The 16,173-nt window shown below is 47.8% G+C and overlaps 1 protein-coding gene across 1 annotated transcript; it reads right to left on the reverse strand.

Moving 5' to 3' along the window:
* Nucleotides 1-7,367: 7,367 nt before the first annotated feature.
* On the reverse strand, nucleotides 7,368-14,169 carry CBLN4 (cerebellin 4 precursor). The gene is made up of 3 exons (XM_059408015.1): nucleotides 13,650-14,169; nucleotides 10,526-10,642; nucleotides 7,368-8,698 (listed from the first exon to the last, which is right to left on the reverse strand). Exons 1-3 carry the CDS (start codon nucleotides 13,938-13,940, stop codon nucleotides 8,501-8,503), a joined length of 606 nt encoding a protein of 201 aa, XP_059263998.1. The 5' UTR covers nucleotides 13,941-14,169; the 3' UTR covers nucleotides 7,368-8,500.
* Between the last annotated feature and the right edge of the window lie 2,004 nt (nucleotides 14,170-16,173).

Genomic DNA, 16,173 nt, shown 5'->3' on the forward strand with positions numbered 1-16,173 from the left:
CGTGAGCGTGCTGGAGGCAGGTCCCAGAGCACTCGGCCGTTTCCTCAGTGGCAGAAGGAACAGAGGACTAAACACTTACTGAGGGAGATAAGGAAGCAGATTCCGTCTGACCCAGTGGGAGCCAGATCCTTCTAGAAGTTATGTTCCCCTGGAATCACGAGGGAGAACCTTTCAGTGGCCCCACGGGAACGGTTTGTGAGACTCTCCACGGCGACTAACATTTCATCACTTCTGTGCTGTGAGCCCAGACTCCAGCAGTTAGGAAGACATGCACAGAGCAGGAAGCACGGCGGTGGGTCCCTGAGCTCAGAAAGGGGTCAGGAAGTTGGAAAGATCGGTGGGCAGTCATGTACCACGTGTGCTCCCAGGCAAGCTCCTTGGGGCTGGTCACCCGACTGTGGCGGGGTATTATCTGGACAGTGAACATGCTCCTTTGCACTTCTCTTTCTCTCCTATAGCTTTCAAGCAGATGACTCACTGTTTCCCCACTTCCTCAAGAGAACTACGTGGCAGGAGACAGACTGTAAGACTTTGGGCCATGATCTACCTGGCCCTCTGACCAAGTAGGTCACTCCCCACCCACAATCCACAAGGCCCCAAACCACGGGCTAAATCCATGGCCAATGGTGTAGAGTAAGAAAAACAAATTTTCTACCAGCCAGTCTAAATTTGGAGGGACGTCTTAAAAGCAGCAATAAAGTTGAGTTATAGAATATTTTGGAAGATTTTTGTTTTCCTTGAAAACCTAAATTTATAGATTCATATTTAACCTGCTATACTTTCAAGGAAGCTGTGTTTATTGGCTCATAAGCAGCAGCAGCCTGGCTCTCCTAGAGAGAGTCCCCTTCACCTTCTGGCTCTAGGTGTCAATAGGAACTTGCCATGGACTCCATCGGCTGGAGACCTGAGTCCAGACTGGTTTAGGTAAGTCTGGATGGGAATCTGGTCATCTAACAGAGAGGCAGTGGTACATAGGCCTGCTGTCCTGACTTCTCATGACCTGATATTCTTTAGAAATAAGGGATGATGTGCACCATTTAGGAAAGCAAGCCACTTCCTTCTCTCTAGGCCACCACCAACCTCTGAGGCACTTTCATGCAAATTCAGAAAAGGACCTTCTCACTGAAGTTACTCTCATCTGCCAGAGGATTGTTTTAATATTCCTTTTGTTAGAATACGAAAGTTTACTACCTTCTGCTAGAAAACTGTAGTAATATAAAAAGTTCCATGATGTCTATGCTAGAAGTGGCACACCCCTGAGATAGTGCAGTGTACGACACCCACAACTGTACATGGCACCCCTGTATCACTCTTTTTGTTTTAAGCAAGGCTGGACTCTGAAAGACAACTAGGGTGAAAGCAGTGATTAGGTCCTCCAGACCAGTTGCTGTTTCAAAACCCTTATTGTTAGTGTTAATGGAAACCAACACGCCACTCTGCTTTCTAGACTGCAGAATTTCTACCCATGAATGGAAGGGAAGCATTTGCAGAGGTTTGAAACTTGTAAGAAAGATGAAAGAGCAGACTCTGAGTTTAGAGAATGTGGAGCCCACAGTAGGTGTACAATAAGCATGTGATCGATTAGTCAGTAAAAAAAGAAAGAAAAAAAAAAAAGCATTCAAACTCCAAGAGAAGGTTCTTGCCTTATTACTTTCCTAATAGACTGGGCCTCTAACTCTCAGAGTCATGGAGAACTGTGTGATTCTTGCCCAACTGAACTCATGACTTTGCACCAATCTCTGACAAAAAAGGAGGACTTGATATTTTGTTTCTTAAATCTCTAACTACCAAGTCAGTCAAGGTAAAGAAAATCTTGCAAAATAGGACTTTTTTTACATGGCTTTTGGGCTCCATCGTTCCCTTTACAGATACTTATAAAATATTGTCTTATCTTCTCCTGAGAGGGAAAAGGGGCAAAGTCCCATCTCCCCAGAGACCAGCCCCAGGCGTCTCTGGTGCTGCTCTTAAATCTTCAAGTCCCCCGCACGCTGAGCAGCTCTCCTCGGGCAGAGCGCGGGACGTGGCTTCCTTCCAAGCTCAGACACAGCTTCCTTGAATTACTGAAATGTGGGGCATTCCTCTCCCTGGAGAGAAGTTACCAGCCTCCTTCAACAGCATTTCTCCTTCCAATCAGGCTAGCCAAGAAATGGAAGGGCAGAATCCAGTACACTTTCTGAGCCCACGGTTCACAATGTCACCCTAATGAAGAGAAGCGGAGATCTTCGCTGGTGAGACAGCACCTTTTTACCTGCCGAGAACTGACCTTAGCGCTCAGAGAGAAAGAAAAAGCAAAAAACAAAACTTGAACAGAAACCAGAATCAATTTGACTCCTTTTCATTCACTTGCCATTCATGTCAGATATCAATGAGATTTTATCGTTCTTTTCTCCTAGTTTTTCGTTGAATCTGTTTTTATCCCTGTGCATTACCTCTTTGCTGAAACGCTTCTCATGTCAGCGGTTGCTCCATTTTTTTCTACATGGGGGGAGGGGCATGACGCTTTTCCCACTGATGTTAAAAATGCTAACACTCCAAGTAAAAGCCAAGCTATTTTAGAAGAAACACTCATGACGGTTCATTGCTAAATAGCTAAGGAACTTGGAAGAAACACGGCCCCACACGGCTTGTAAAGGGAGCCAGATCCATGTCGTGTAAACCCAGGAAAGGATCAAAGCCCCCGAACTCCATCCGGGACGCTGACTCATGCAGACTGGCTCTCGTCTCATCTTGTGTCAAACGGGATTAAGTGCCCCGTCACAACAGGTGCCCCGTCACAACAGGGGGCCACAGACTGTAGAATAAAGAAGGGTTTGGCTGTGTCACTCGGGGCCTAGAGATATTTTCTGATCTACGCGTGCAGTGTGGAAGCATTCGACCTGTTCCCTAATGTAGCAGCCCTCATTCCCATATAATGCCACCCTCACCGCAGGCTACGGGCATGTCCCCGGTCATCGCACAGCCGTCTCCACACCCACCAGAACTGGTCTCCAGCTTAATGATCTTTGGCCACACGGAATGCACAGAGCGCCGTGTCCCCACCCTGAAGTGGGCCCGGGGCCTGCCCCTGCTTCTCCACGCCCCTTCTCTCTGGAACTCTCTGAAAGAAAACCACTGGGCAGAAAGGTCCTTTTAAGCCCTGCTGTCCTATCCCAAGGGGAAAAAAAGAGGTAATGTGAAAACAGGCAGCTGCTCTGCATTAATGTCCCCACATTTTCTCCCTCTTATTGACGCGTCTCGACAGTGAAGCTGAAACCTGACCGACGACATAAATAAATAAATAATAACAACAGCAGCCTCTCTCCACGCCTAAACCGCGAGCACGGAGCAGCTCTCCGTGAGCCCCTCAGCTTCCCCGAGAACAGCCAGACCGAAGCCCTCCAGGGTTTCCAGGAAAGTCAGAGGGTCACAATTTATGCTCTCAAGGTAGCCCAGGGGGACATAAAGAGTAAGACTTCCTCAGCTCAGTACAATGGGTTTCTCATTGTAACTATCACCAATGGGTCCTAAGAATTGTTAGGAAAGACTTCTGCCCTTGGATGAATTTTAAATGCACTGAATGACCTGCTGGAAACATGCTGTTCATCCTGAGCGCTCTCTCTCTCTCTCTCTCTCTCTCACACACACACACACACACACACACACACCCTTTACTTGATGGAGCAGTGTCTTCCGAAGCCAGACACCACGTGTGCTTAAAGGCACAGCCATCCCTGGAGAAGGAGCCCTTCGATTACAAAGAAAAAAACACGAGGTAACGACATCTTTATTTCAGAACAAATGCTGACCACAGGAGGAAAGTCGATAAGGGTTTTCTCTCTTCACCAGAAAGCCACTGTCTGTCTGTGGGTGACTTACCTTCGTTTCCACGCAAGCGTCTCCCACATCTTTGCTCGAGGGAAGGTCTTCCTCGAGTCCTCCCTCCGCACAGGCCGGCCGCCGTGCCCGAAGCCCCTTCCCATCACAAGGGAAGAGCCCGGCGTTGACCCGCACGAGAGCTGCGGGCACGCGGCCTTCAGCGGCTGCGTTACGAACAGGGGGCTCCCAGGAGCATTTGTAGTTCTGGGCACGCGAAGAAATGCCTGCACCTGGATGGACTGAGGTTCAGAGAATCACCTGGGGACTTGGCAAAACCACAGCTGCCCAAAGCCCAGCTCACGAGAGACTGAAGCTGGAGGGCTCGGGTTTTACTTAAAGACAAGACTTCATTAACGCTCCCGGGCCTAAAACTATGGGGTGGGGCAAGAAGACCTTTTGAAAAAGGTGGATTCTGACTCAGTAGGTCTGGGTGAGTCCAGACCCCACCTGGGGTTCCTAAGCCCCAGGTGACGCAGACACAAAGACCACACAGTGACTAATGAGCCTTTAACAAACAACCATAGAGAGTCCCACCATTCAGCATGGGGTATCTGGGCCTGGACCAGCAGCATCACCTGGGAGCTTTGTCAAAAGGGAGTTTCAGGGCCCACCCCAGACCTACTACATTGAAACCTGCATTTTTTTTATCCCAATTCCCAGATGGTTCTTAAGCACATTCATTTGAGAAGCAGACATAAGGCAACTTCAGGATCAAATTCACAAAGGAGCTGTTTCCCACAAAAAGGTCAGCTTGGGACGGGACACGGGGGCAAAAAAAAATGCATCTTTTTTATTCTAAAGCCATTGAAACCCATATGAAAATTGGGCCTGCAGTAGAGGGGAGGAGTAACCTATAAAAACCAACCTCTTAAACCCCACCCTCTCCCTACCCAAGGGAACCACTTAGCACAAGAATTCTACTATAGCTCCAAGCTCTGAATGTGATCGGCTATCATAAGCTGTCACGTTCCTCTGCTCATCACTTCTCTGTGGGCATTAAGTCAACCAACCTGGGGACCATGCTATGACCAGTGGGTTACCACTGTCCTGGGGACAGGTGGATTCCACACTAAAGGGGGACTGGTAGAGCCTAGTACGGTCAGTCAGGAGGCGAGATGAAACCACATGTTGAAACCTCTGCTGCTCCCTGCAGAGACCCTGTGTCTGATGCTTGGGGAGGTCTGAAAAGGGCAGATGTCACCACGTGTATGAACTCAGCACCTTAACAAAGCATGTGGCACATTAGAAGGATAATTTCATCCATGCTGGCTGACGAGACTTATTTTGAGATTTAAAACAGTACTTCGCTAAAATGTAGAGGCCAAAAGAAGACACGTGGCTATAGGTCTCCAGAAACCAAAAAGAAAGGGGAAAACAGACTTAATTCAAAAAAGAAGAATTAAAACAAAATTTTAATTAGATAATCACATCTAACAGAATCTCGGGTCACGGGGAGCACCCCAAAAGCAGGTGCAATCAGTGAGATCCTATGCACAAGATCTTTCTTTCTTTCAGTTGTGTTTTTTTTGGGATTCTGCTTGCCACAGACAATTGCTTGTATTTGTTGATCAATAGATCAAGGAACAGTCAAAGGAGATGGAGAACATCCCGGAAGAGACGGCGTTGGCAGTGATGAATGTGGACAGGGCCGATGCAAATACTCTGTTCAGTTAGCATTTTTGTGGACCGAGCAATTTCTGGAAACTATTTTCAAGTCATAGAATACACAGGGAGCACCTGGCTCCATTTCTGGAAGGACTTCGGATACCCCTGCCTCCACCTGTTCCCCCGGTTCCCCTCCTAATCAGTTCTTGACCCTTTGTCATGCCAATCTTAACATCCTGCTCTGCCCCTCTTGCTTCTTTACTGCACTAGGGCTTCCGATGTTAGGAAGAACAGCCAACCCTTCACTGACCTTCCTTACAGAGTCCAAGGCACTTCACGTGTCTTGTTAAATTCTCACAACAATTTCTTGTTTACAAAGGAAATAACTAAAGCTCAGAGAGGTGAGGGAACCTGCCCGGGGTCACAGAGCTGGTAAGTTAAGGTTGCAGCATTCCATCCTTTATCTGTCCCAAACCCAGATTCCCCGGACTACATCATTCTATCCCTTTTGTTCCCTCCCTTCAACCTTACCTTTCCAGCCATTGGGTCTGCGTCGCTCTTACTTCCTAGACCCAGTCCGGAAGAAGAACCCATTCATCACATCTCAATGATGAGATGTCTCGTCTCTCCACTGGGGTTCCTCCCTGCTACAAGGCCCCTCCCACATCTGATAGCTACAGCTTCGGTGCCTTTTCATATCGAATTTTTCAGGGAGGTTTTGAATGGATTTTGCATTCCAAAATATATACGCAGAAGCTTAGGAATTACAGTCAAGCCCTTTGCCAACGTTCTTTTATGTTCAGAAAAATAATCAGGAAAAATAAGGGCAAGCTCCAAAGATGGCCAAAGCATGTTTATATTAGGCACTTCTACATTGGTCTATGGTGTTAAGCCTCACATCTTCTCTGTTCCATCATAGGTGTCTATTAAATTCCAAAACCCCTGAGCCATTTTGCCAAAAAATTACTAGTAGTGTCTTTATCCAAGTATAATCCAGCCTGCTGCAAGGTAGACACGCAAACCCTGAATACAGACAGAGAGCAGGGGGGAGAAGGTTATGTTAGAGCACGTCTGTTTGCGGAGGATGCCATTCTGATTTAGATGAAAGTCCCCTGTGCAATATTGTTCTCTCACATTACGCAATCACCAAGGAGGAAAGTTTCTGACTGAAAGCCAGCTGGAGAACGAATAACTTGCCAAGCAAAACACTGAAGATCTAATGCCAGCATCTCCAGATAATTTTTCTTGGGGCGGAAGGAGAGTGCTCTGTGATGAAGGACTATTTTGACTTGGTGAGTAATCGCAATTACTCTAGCCCTGCCTACAGGTCCCTCCTACGGGGTCCTCTAACTCCTTCCTTGCTGCCACCATCTATCTACAGGAGGGGCTCTCCCAAATTGCTTTAGTTGACAACAGACCAGGAAACTGAGCCAAAGCTCCAGATGAGACATCGACAGAAAGAGTTCCTCCTCAAACAAAACCTGTGACCTTCTATTTGTCTTTTAGCGTTGTGAAGGGGGTGGAACTTCCCCCCCAAAGACTTCATACTGAAAACAGTGGTCTTTATATCCATGGCCATGCACTGAGCACCCGCCGGAGATTTTAACCAATTCTCTTAACTACCTCGGAGGAAGTCCCTTCTGAAAGAAAAGTCTACGGAGTCCATCGATTCTCTTTTGGCAGGCTGACGACTCCTGGATTTGAACAGATTAAACACAGGGAAGGCTTCCTAGGCCAATTCAGAGAAGGTTCCCCGCCGCCAACCCCCCGCCCCCGCCGCCCCCTGATTCAGAAAGCTTTTGGTAAACTCCAGGGAATGGAAACGAGAAAGGGGAAGGAAAGAAGGTATGGAAATAACCCACGGAGAAGACATATTTCCCCGAGCCGGAAGGACAAAACGATTCGGCTAACATATATGAACTTTTATTCTATGACAGAGACATAAATAATTTTATGAGTTCATATGACCTGTACAAAAGACAAAATAAGATATTGCACTAAGTTTAGATATGGGATATTTGGATTTAATATTAGCTAAACAGATAAATATATACAATTGAAGGAATTAAGGCAAAACCAGATGATACTTTCAAACACAACAGAAGGCTTGAAAAATAGGTATAATTAAAAACAAGGGCATCCCATCTCCTTTTAATAAAGTGGTCACGTCCAAGGGAAAAAAATCCCTTAGGTTTTTAATAATGTGGTTATTATCCATCATGTTAATTCAAGCTGAGCAAGAAAGTATAAGATTTCCCAAAGAGGAGGGAGTTTTGGGGGGGGGGGGGGGGGGGGGGGTTTGGGGGCTGAGCACTTAGAACTTGGGTAAGCAACTTTTTCCTTGTCAGACTTATGATCTATTCTTCCTATTAGAAAATATAATTTGGAAAATATGACTCTTTCACATATATAATTAAAATACAACTATGAAGTGTTCTTTTTTGTAAAGGGAAGTCATGTCGGTGATCTCAGAGGGTAACTGCGAGCGGGCCATCCGTTACCCTCTTTGTAGAGAAGACACAAAGCCAGTCACTGGGGAAAAAAAAAAATTCTCCACTTACTGTAAGAGAACAGAACACACTAATTCCAAAGGAATAAAAAGGAGTATAATCGATATACCAACACAGCACAGAGTTCTTTGGCAGGATCGCACTAACTGTTGATTGAAGTCAGAACTTGAGTTTTCTAATTCTTAGACCCGGTTGCCAATCTTCTAAAAACAAATAAATAAAATTCCACATCTGCAACGGATTCAGTGATGCCGGGAAATTAAATTCAGAATAAACCTTGCAGACAGTTTTTAACTGTTACACGTGAGCACTGGTACATACGATGTCTGCTGTGAGTCCCCATCCAAGTATACCGAGACGCGCACACACACAAAATAATCGGTGAGACTGTGTATTGGTTCGGACAGGCCTAGAATCCTTAAAGAGAATCCATATTCACCCATGAGAAACCGATCAAAGACATCAATCGGATGATGAGAGAATGATCTTCCAACAACTCAGGGGTCGGAACGTCATGGAGAAATCAAATCCTATAAGGGAAACACCAGAAAGCCAGAGAACGTGGAATACTGCCAGCCTCCAACCAAGTTACCTTTCTCCAGTTTTAGGTAAACTTTATCCTCCTTATCCAGGTAGAGTAGCACGCCGTTAGTGGCAGCTTCGCGAGTAACATCTTTGTCCCCAGCAAAGGCAGATATTACTGGCTTTCCATTTAACATCAGGTTTACCTATGAGGAAAAAAAAATAAATCACTGAAAACATCTACCAGGGCTAATGAATAATGTCGGAGATGACAGACCTGGTAAAAGATTTGATGTTCAGCAAATTCATCCCAACGGCAGTGGGTGCACTTAGTAGGTCCACTGGGCTGATTTTTTTTTTTTTTAATTTCCCCCATAGAAATTTCCTGAAATGCCTAAAAAAGAATACTATCCACGAAGAGCAACCTCGCCTTGGGAAAACTGGCCTCCCTTCAATGCATACATTGAGCTCACTGTTTTATTTATTTCTCACATTCAGTAGCAATCTTTTAGTAATAAAGCAAGTCTGAAGGGCGCCTGGGTGGCTCAGTGGGTTAAAGCCTCTGCTTTTGGCTCAGGTCATGATCCCAGGGTCCTGGGATCAAGCCCCGATCGCACTCTCTGCTCAGCAGGGAGCCTGCTTCCTCCTCTCTCTCTCTCTCTCTCTTTGCCTCTCTGCCTACTTGTGATCTGTCAGTCAAATAAATAAATAAAATCTTAAAAAAAAAACAAAAAAAGCAAGTCTGAGGTTTCTCAGTATATTAGTAAAAAGAAGCCCAGGGCCCTTTGCTCTGATAAACCCAGATACAGTATGATTCTACCAACATCTTTTTCAGGTTACTGGTTGGCTACCACAGTCATAGTGGTGAAGACTATTTGAAACTATGGAATGTGTTTATGTGTGTTGTGGGGGGTGTTGTGTTCTATTTTTCTGTCCCACTTGATAATGTGTATTAAAAATAATACATATACATTAAATGTGTATTAAAAATAATAATCACCACTGCTAGTGAAGATTTTAAAGATGGATACTTAGCAAAGAAGCCACAATTAATAAATTCAAAATTATTAACAAATCATAAACTCAAAATTTTCTTCCCACTACAATTTTGATTTTACTGTGATAAATAGTACATAAGTTTCTAAATATCAGAGCTTGGGAAAAGCTTTTCCAAGCTAGTAAATTTGTTTACTAGATATTCATTCTTTTTATGTCAAAAAAAAGTACCGCCTAAATTAAATCTGAGGATGATCGATTTACCCATTCTCTAGGATCTGTGAAAGTTGGTAGAAGGGTAATCCCCCTTCGTTATGGCCACAGTCTACAACACACACACACGGAGCGTAAGATATAAAAGAATGCTAGAATTCTAGCATTCTAGAATATTTGAATAGTATAGGAACTAGTCTTTGAGTGTAAGGTCAAGCCTATTACCTGAGAAAGGACAACACAAAGTATGTTGCTAACTGTGGAACTGAAATTTTTTTGACTTCACTAGGATCAGAGTAACTGAGCATAAATTATTTAAAGCATATGCAGGGGATCACCCTTTTGTAAAAAGTACGTTGAGTAGTTATTCCTTCATAAATTTGTTCTAATGGCTAGAGTAGCTTGTAATTTTTAACAATGATAGCAAATTTGTTTTATTTAATATGTACCTGTAAAGTTCTGCTAGTCTTAGAAGTTTCTTCCTTACACGTTTAAATAATTTTTGCATAGGCATTAAATGAAATCAAGATCTTATCAAGAGATTGGTGCTACTGAGTTTTTACTAAGACATGTTTTTTAAATGGTGGGTTGTTATGAAGGTAATACATTCAACCATTTATTTTTCTATATGTTTCTTGTCGTAGCTTTAACGGATGCAATAAAGAAGAAAATTGGAAATTAAGTGCTTTAAAAATAAACTATAAAGATGGTTGTTTATTTTTATAATGAAAACACATCTCTGGCTAAACACTTACATACATAACCCACTGCCGATTGAACACTGCCGTTCGGGGGTTGAGAAGGAGAAGGGTCACAACACGTACCTGGATTGTTTGGCTCTGGTAGACTTTAATTACATGAAAGCTGAAACTGTAAATTCCTTTTCTTGGTGCTACAAAGACAGACTCCAGGGTGAAAAAATTGCCCACATTTACTAGGATCTACAAATAAAAATAATAAGGAACAGTAAATTATTACAATAGTCTCTTCTGTAAGTAAGTTTCCCTCCTGGCTTGCTTGCTTCTCGCCCACCACTCTTTCTCTCTCCCTCTCTTTCTCTTTCTCTTTCTCTCTATCTCTCTCTCTCCTTCTGGCTTTCTTTATTTCTTTCATAAGTAGCTTAAGAAACCATAGAGAATAAAACATTGAGTTCTACTCTTTTCCTCTTTAGTGACTTAGAAAATAGATTTGTGTAACGGAAGGTTTTTCTGTCTTTCAAATGGTATAGGAAAAAAAAATAAAATAAAATAACTGCTTTGTATTCATGCCTCAATTTCCAGCAAGGCCTGATGGCTCTGGAAACATCTAGGTAACACGGAGGGCTTATAAATATTAGCTTTACCTTGAGAGTCAGATAAAAGGCATCTGCCCTGTATTTATATCTCCATCCTCTATAAGCCTTTGCAATGTCCAGAGATGACGTTTCCAAGACAGCCAATCGGCATCCGTGGGCTCTCTGCAGTCATTCCTGGACACATCACACAGAGGCCTAGGCACCCCCTCCACCCTGTGACATAATCCATGACACTGAACAGTGCACAGACTGATGTGAATGCCCGGCCCTCCCCTGAGCCTCCGCCAAACCTCTCCTAAGATTCATGGCCATTTTTCAGTCCTGTGCCATCTAGGCCTTAATTATAATATTTTGGCAATGACTCAGCCTTTGCAGGCTGCCAAAAAGTAGAGCATGAATAAGGACAGACTGTGAAACTGGTGGCTTTCTTGTGTTCCTGCCAGTGTTATCCATTATTCTCTTATCAATCACCTACTCTTTATTTAAACTCAAGGGTAAAAAATGAAAAGTAAAATAAGGCACTACTTCCTAAGAAAGCAGCAACGCATTTTGTATTCCAAGATGTGCAGCCTGTTTCTACTGCTTATGAAATTAACTCTGAATTTCAATATGTGACCTCTTAAACCAAATTTGCAAATGTCACGTAAGTCAGTCCCTTCTATGAGAAGGAGAATGAGAATGTTTGGGGGTGGGAAGTTTGTAAAGTAACTGGGGTTTATTCCACTTCTCTCCAAGAAATAAATCTACAACTGGCATTCAAAAAAATCAGATGTCCCTGTAAGGATAGATTTCCACTGTATCAATGGCAATCTGCCACCATATCTTGTAAACTCGACATTTGCACCAATATTAGGCCTTTTGCATAATTCCCTAGAACCATACTATCGCTCCTGAGCAACGCACCAGAATATCATAGCGGGTCAAGTTGATGTACCAGGTTCAACCCTCGACTTAAGTACATATATGTGTATGATTTCATTCTGAGATTTCACCTTCTTCCAAACAATCCTCAGATTTCTTTCTCTGACCTGATGATTAATGATCTTTCAACAACCAATCACCAGCTTTGCAATAATCCCCAGCAGAGGTGTTACAAAGATTTTTGCAAGCACATTTAAAATAATTTGAGGTACTTAGCGGGGACTTTCTGACTCGGATACGAGTAGCATAATTCATTAGCAATAATGGAAACATCTGATTAGTGTTGACTACACACAAGGCTGGATGTTGCCTCTATATTGTAATTAGAGGCACATAGAGACTTATAAGTAAATGTGTCTTGTGGTCTCTGAGATGCATGTCTTCCCAAACAGAAGACATATCCTCTCCTCTTCTAATTGACAGAAAGGTCATTGTACAGTGCCATGTCCACAATGGTCCAACATTTAATTAATGCACTGAAATATAAACCAGGGGTGGTGCTCGACTTCATTTCCATCAGGATGGAAAGCACTGCACCAAAACCCCAAAGGGGCTGCTTCATTCCTTAAAAATTATGGCTATCTGATAGTAAGCCCCAGAGAAGCATTCTCTGCCTGGCCAGCTGGAGAGTACATTACTTAGGAACAATTAAGTAAGGAATGGAAATGTCATCTCTTCCCTTCCCTGGCACACACTGCAGTACCACCTAACCTGTGTTCCTACACATGTGGCTTTGCAGACAACTGTGAACTACACAAGTGACTTTGCAATTGAAAATACTCTGGGTGCTGTTAAGGTTGAAATTACAACCCCAGAGTCAGTTTCCAGTTTTAAGACTCCCTGCTGAAGCTAAGCTGATAGTCCTGGGGTTTCCCACTAGCCAAACCCCAGAGCTCCAGGTCGCTCAAAAGAAGCCATAGACTTCATCAGTTCCTTCCCACCCCCTACCCTCAACCCCAAAGTCTGTCTTTCCCCAGTAATTTGCAATTCTCGGAAAGGACCAGAGCAGGGTCTGGGAGCACCAAGGCTCCCGCTGCGCTTCCCAAAAGGGAGCTCCCTGCAGCTGCCCTTCTTTTCCCTCCACAACTTTTCGCCAAGTACCACAGAAAGGCTTTCCGCTGCAGTGGCGCCTGCAACGTGTGTGGGGATCCTAGCAGCAGAAAGGTGAGTGCGACCCAACCCACACCGTCTGTCGCTGCCCACTGTCTGCGGCCACCTGCTAGACCTCTGCAGAGAATGTGGGCCCCCGAAGCTCTCTTTGGGGAGAAGTTTCTCCACCTAGGGGAAACAACCCGTTTATTGGGAAACCCTGAGGGGACCGCGCGGAAACCGCCTGGGCGGGCCCCTGCGGAGGGGTCTGAGCCCGGGGTCCAAGCGCTCGCCAAGAGATTGCGAGGTCCAGGGACCAGACTCCTGCCAGCTCCAATGGACCTGTTGCTGTGAAACTCGTCCGGACCTCTTGTAGCTGGGTTCTGCGCTCCCAGCCTCTCCCCCTCATCTCTCTCCGGAGGCCAGGAGGGAAAGAATGCGGGCAGGGGCGATGGTGGGAGAGACAGAAGTTTCAGACCCAGACATCTTTGGGAAGGCGAGTGCCAAAATGATCCCCCACGTCCCAGCCAGACCAACTTAGCCTGAGCAGGCAGCCTGGGTCGGGGCTGCCGGGAGGTCAATCCCCCACCCCACCACCACCATCCATACACACACTGGGTGCCCTGCATCCCTCAGGGTCTGACCTGATCGAAGTAAATGATGCGCGTCTTGTTGCTCATCTCCGACGGCTCGTGGTTGGTGCTCCGCACCGCTGAGAAGGCGACCTTGGAGTTGGCCGCCCGGACCGAGATCCCCAGAGGGGAGGAAGAGGAGCCCTTGGAGTCCGTAGCCGGGTTCGAGTCGCACACCACCAGACACTTGCCCTCCAGCACAATGGGCTCCGTGTCGTTCTGCGCCCAGACGGGCAGCCCCGGCAGGGTGAGGGCCAGCAGCACGGCCGGCACCACGGACAGCGCCCGGCTCCCGGAGCCCATGGTGAGCCGCGTGGGCAGCCGCAGCCGGCTGCGCTCCTGCTCGCGCGCTTCGCCTCCAAGCCCCGGACCCCGGCGCTCGGGAAGCTGCCAGTGGCTAGATCGACAGCGCTGCGGGAACGGCGGCGGCAGCGGCGGCGGCGCGCACACTTCCCCCAATTCCGTGGTTTGAAGTCAAAGTCTCCGCTCGCGCTCTCTCGCTGGTTCTGTTACCTTTGTCCTTTAAGGAGCTCATGCAGAACCCCCTACCCCACCCTCCTCCGCCCAAGAATCAGCCCTGCCCGGGGCCCCTGCACCCACCCTTGTTCCTGGACATCTAAAAGTCCGCAAACCCTCCCATTCACACCTCAAACAGGAAAACGGCAGTAAATTCTCACCCCAAACCCAAGCACCCCCAGGTGGACGACGGAGCAGGAAAAACAAAGGAGACGCAAAGAAAAGCCTCGGGGATAGGTGGGTGCCAAGCGGTGCGGATGTCGGTTGGGTAAGCGTCCGGCTTGCGACAGGGACGGATTACAGAAGCAGAAGGTGTTTCCCGGACTGAGAAGAACGCGAGGCTCTGTTCATGGCCAGGACTCTAGCGACTCCCACTTTAGCCTCGCCAAAAATCCCCCACACCTCAGCGCCTCCCGGACGTCGGCAGGTAGGCAGCAGCCGGCCGGGTCTTGGGCACGGAGAGCACCGAGTCGCGGGATCGGTTCCAGGGCGCAAGGCGGCTCGGCGGCGGGGTCCTCTCCAGCCGCTGCCGCGCGCCCCGAGTCCCTGCGCACAACTTTGTCTGTCCTCGCGCAGCCGGGAGGGCGCCAGGCGAGCACACGCGTGCTATTTATAGGAGCGCGGCGTCCGGCCGGGTTGGCCTCCAGCTCACCCCGCTGGCTCCCGGGAGAGGAGGAGCAGCAGTCGAGTGACCCCAACGAGAGGCTCCCGCCAGGCGGTGAACGCGGCCCGGAGCCAGCGCGGCGCACACCGCTGCTGTCTGCCGAGGTCCGAGGCCACCCTGCCCGGGGAGCGCGCGGCGCGGGGAGTGTGTACCCGGAGAGACGCGCGCACAGCCCCGCGCTCGCCCAGCTCCGCGCCTGCTTGCTCGCCCCTCCTCGGTCTGGGCGGGCAGAGGGGGCTGCGGCTCTCCTCGCCCCTCCCCGGCGCGGGGCTCCGCAGCCGAGCGGTGAAGCCGGGCGGGCGGCAGCGCGCGGCCCAGGACCTGGGGACTCGCCGGAGTCCCGACCGCGGCTGGCCCGGAGCCGGCCCCAAGGAGCCCTGGCGCCTGGCGAGCTCTGGGGAGCCTCGGGGCGTACCAAAGCCGGCGGGGCCGCCGGGAGGAGGTGCCTGATGCCTTCCGCTCGGGGAAGATGAGCCTTGGAAGCTGCAGGGGCGTGCGCCTTTCCACCCACAGCGCGAAGCCACCCCAAGCCAGGCCAGAGGAAGAGTGACAGACAGTGAACCCGGCAGGAATAAATCCTCTGAAACCGTACTCCCGCCCCCCCCCCAAAAAAAAAACCCAACTCCACTGCTGAGAATACAGCACCTTCTTGACGGGCCATCCTCCCCTCTGGGCCACCCCACTGCCATCTTGGCCTCTGATTGACAAGACTTCTCTTCTCCTTCCGCAGCCATCCCTGGGCCGGAAGGGCTTGTCTCTGGCTGCGTGAACTTGGCCAAGTCACTGACCCTATCTGTGAAGGCCGGACTCCACTGTGGAAAGTCCTGTCAGCCCTCCAGTACTATCATGCGTCCGGGGCCTGTCACCCTCTTCCCAAACGCCTTTCAGACTCCAGCTGACAAAGGACAGGCACCGCATCTTCAATCAATAGATCACCCCCACCTGCTATTCCTGACTAATTATTAATCGAAGGGATGTTGGTTGAACAATGTCCCCCAGATAGAGGACTCCCCTGTTCCTTCCTGAGTGATGGGCATCCGCATTGACATGGATTCGAGCCCCTCCCCAGCAGGAGCCAGGCCTGTATCTCCAGTCTCCTCCCTCAGAAGGTCCCTCAGAAGGTGTTGAGCCATAAACACCACATTGCACCTCCAATTGTTAAAACCAGAAGTCTTTCTACCGGTTGGTATTTCCCTGGGCCATGCTCCCCTTTTGCAGCCCATGCCTGCAGCCCAAGGGACCCCCCAGTGCTCCTCCATTGGGACCAGTATCCGTTCTGATTGGCAAGTGCCCTTTGTCATAATGTTGACTCTCACCAATCCAAGCTACAACCAAAAAGGTCTTTCGAAGATAGCC

This window comes from Mustela nigripes, chromosome 7 (genome assembly GCF_022355385.1).
Source record: "Mustela nigripes isolate SB6536 chromosome 7, MUSNIG.SB6536, whole genome shotgun sequence".
Taxonomy (NCBI): domain Eukaryota; kingdom Metazoa; phylum Chordata; class Mammalia; order Carnivora; family Mustelidae; genus Mustela; species Mustela nigripes.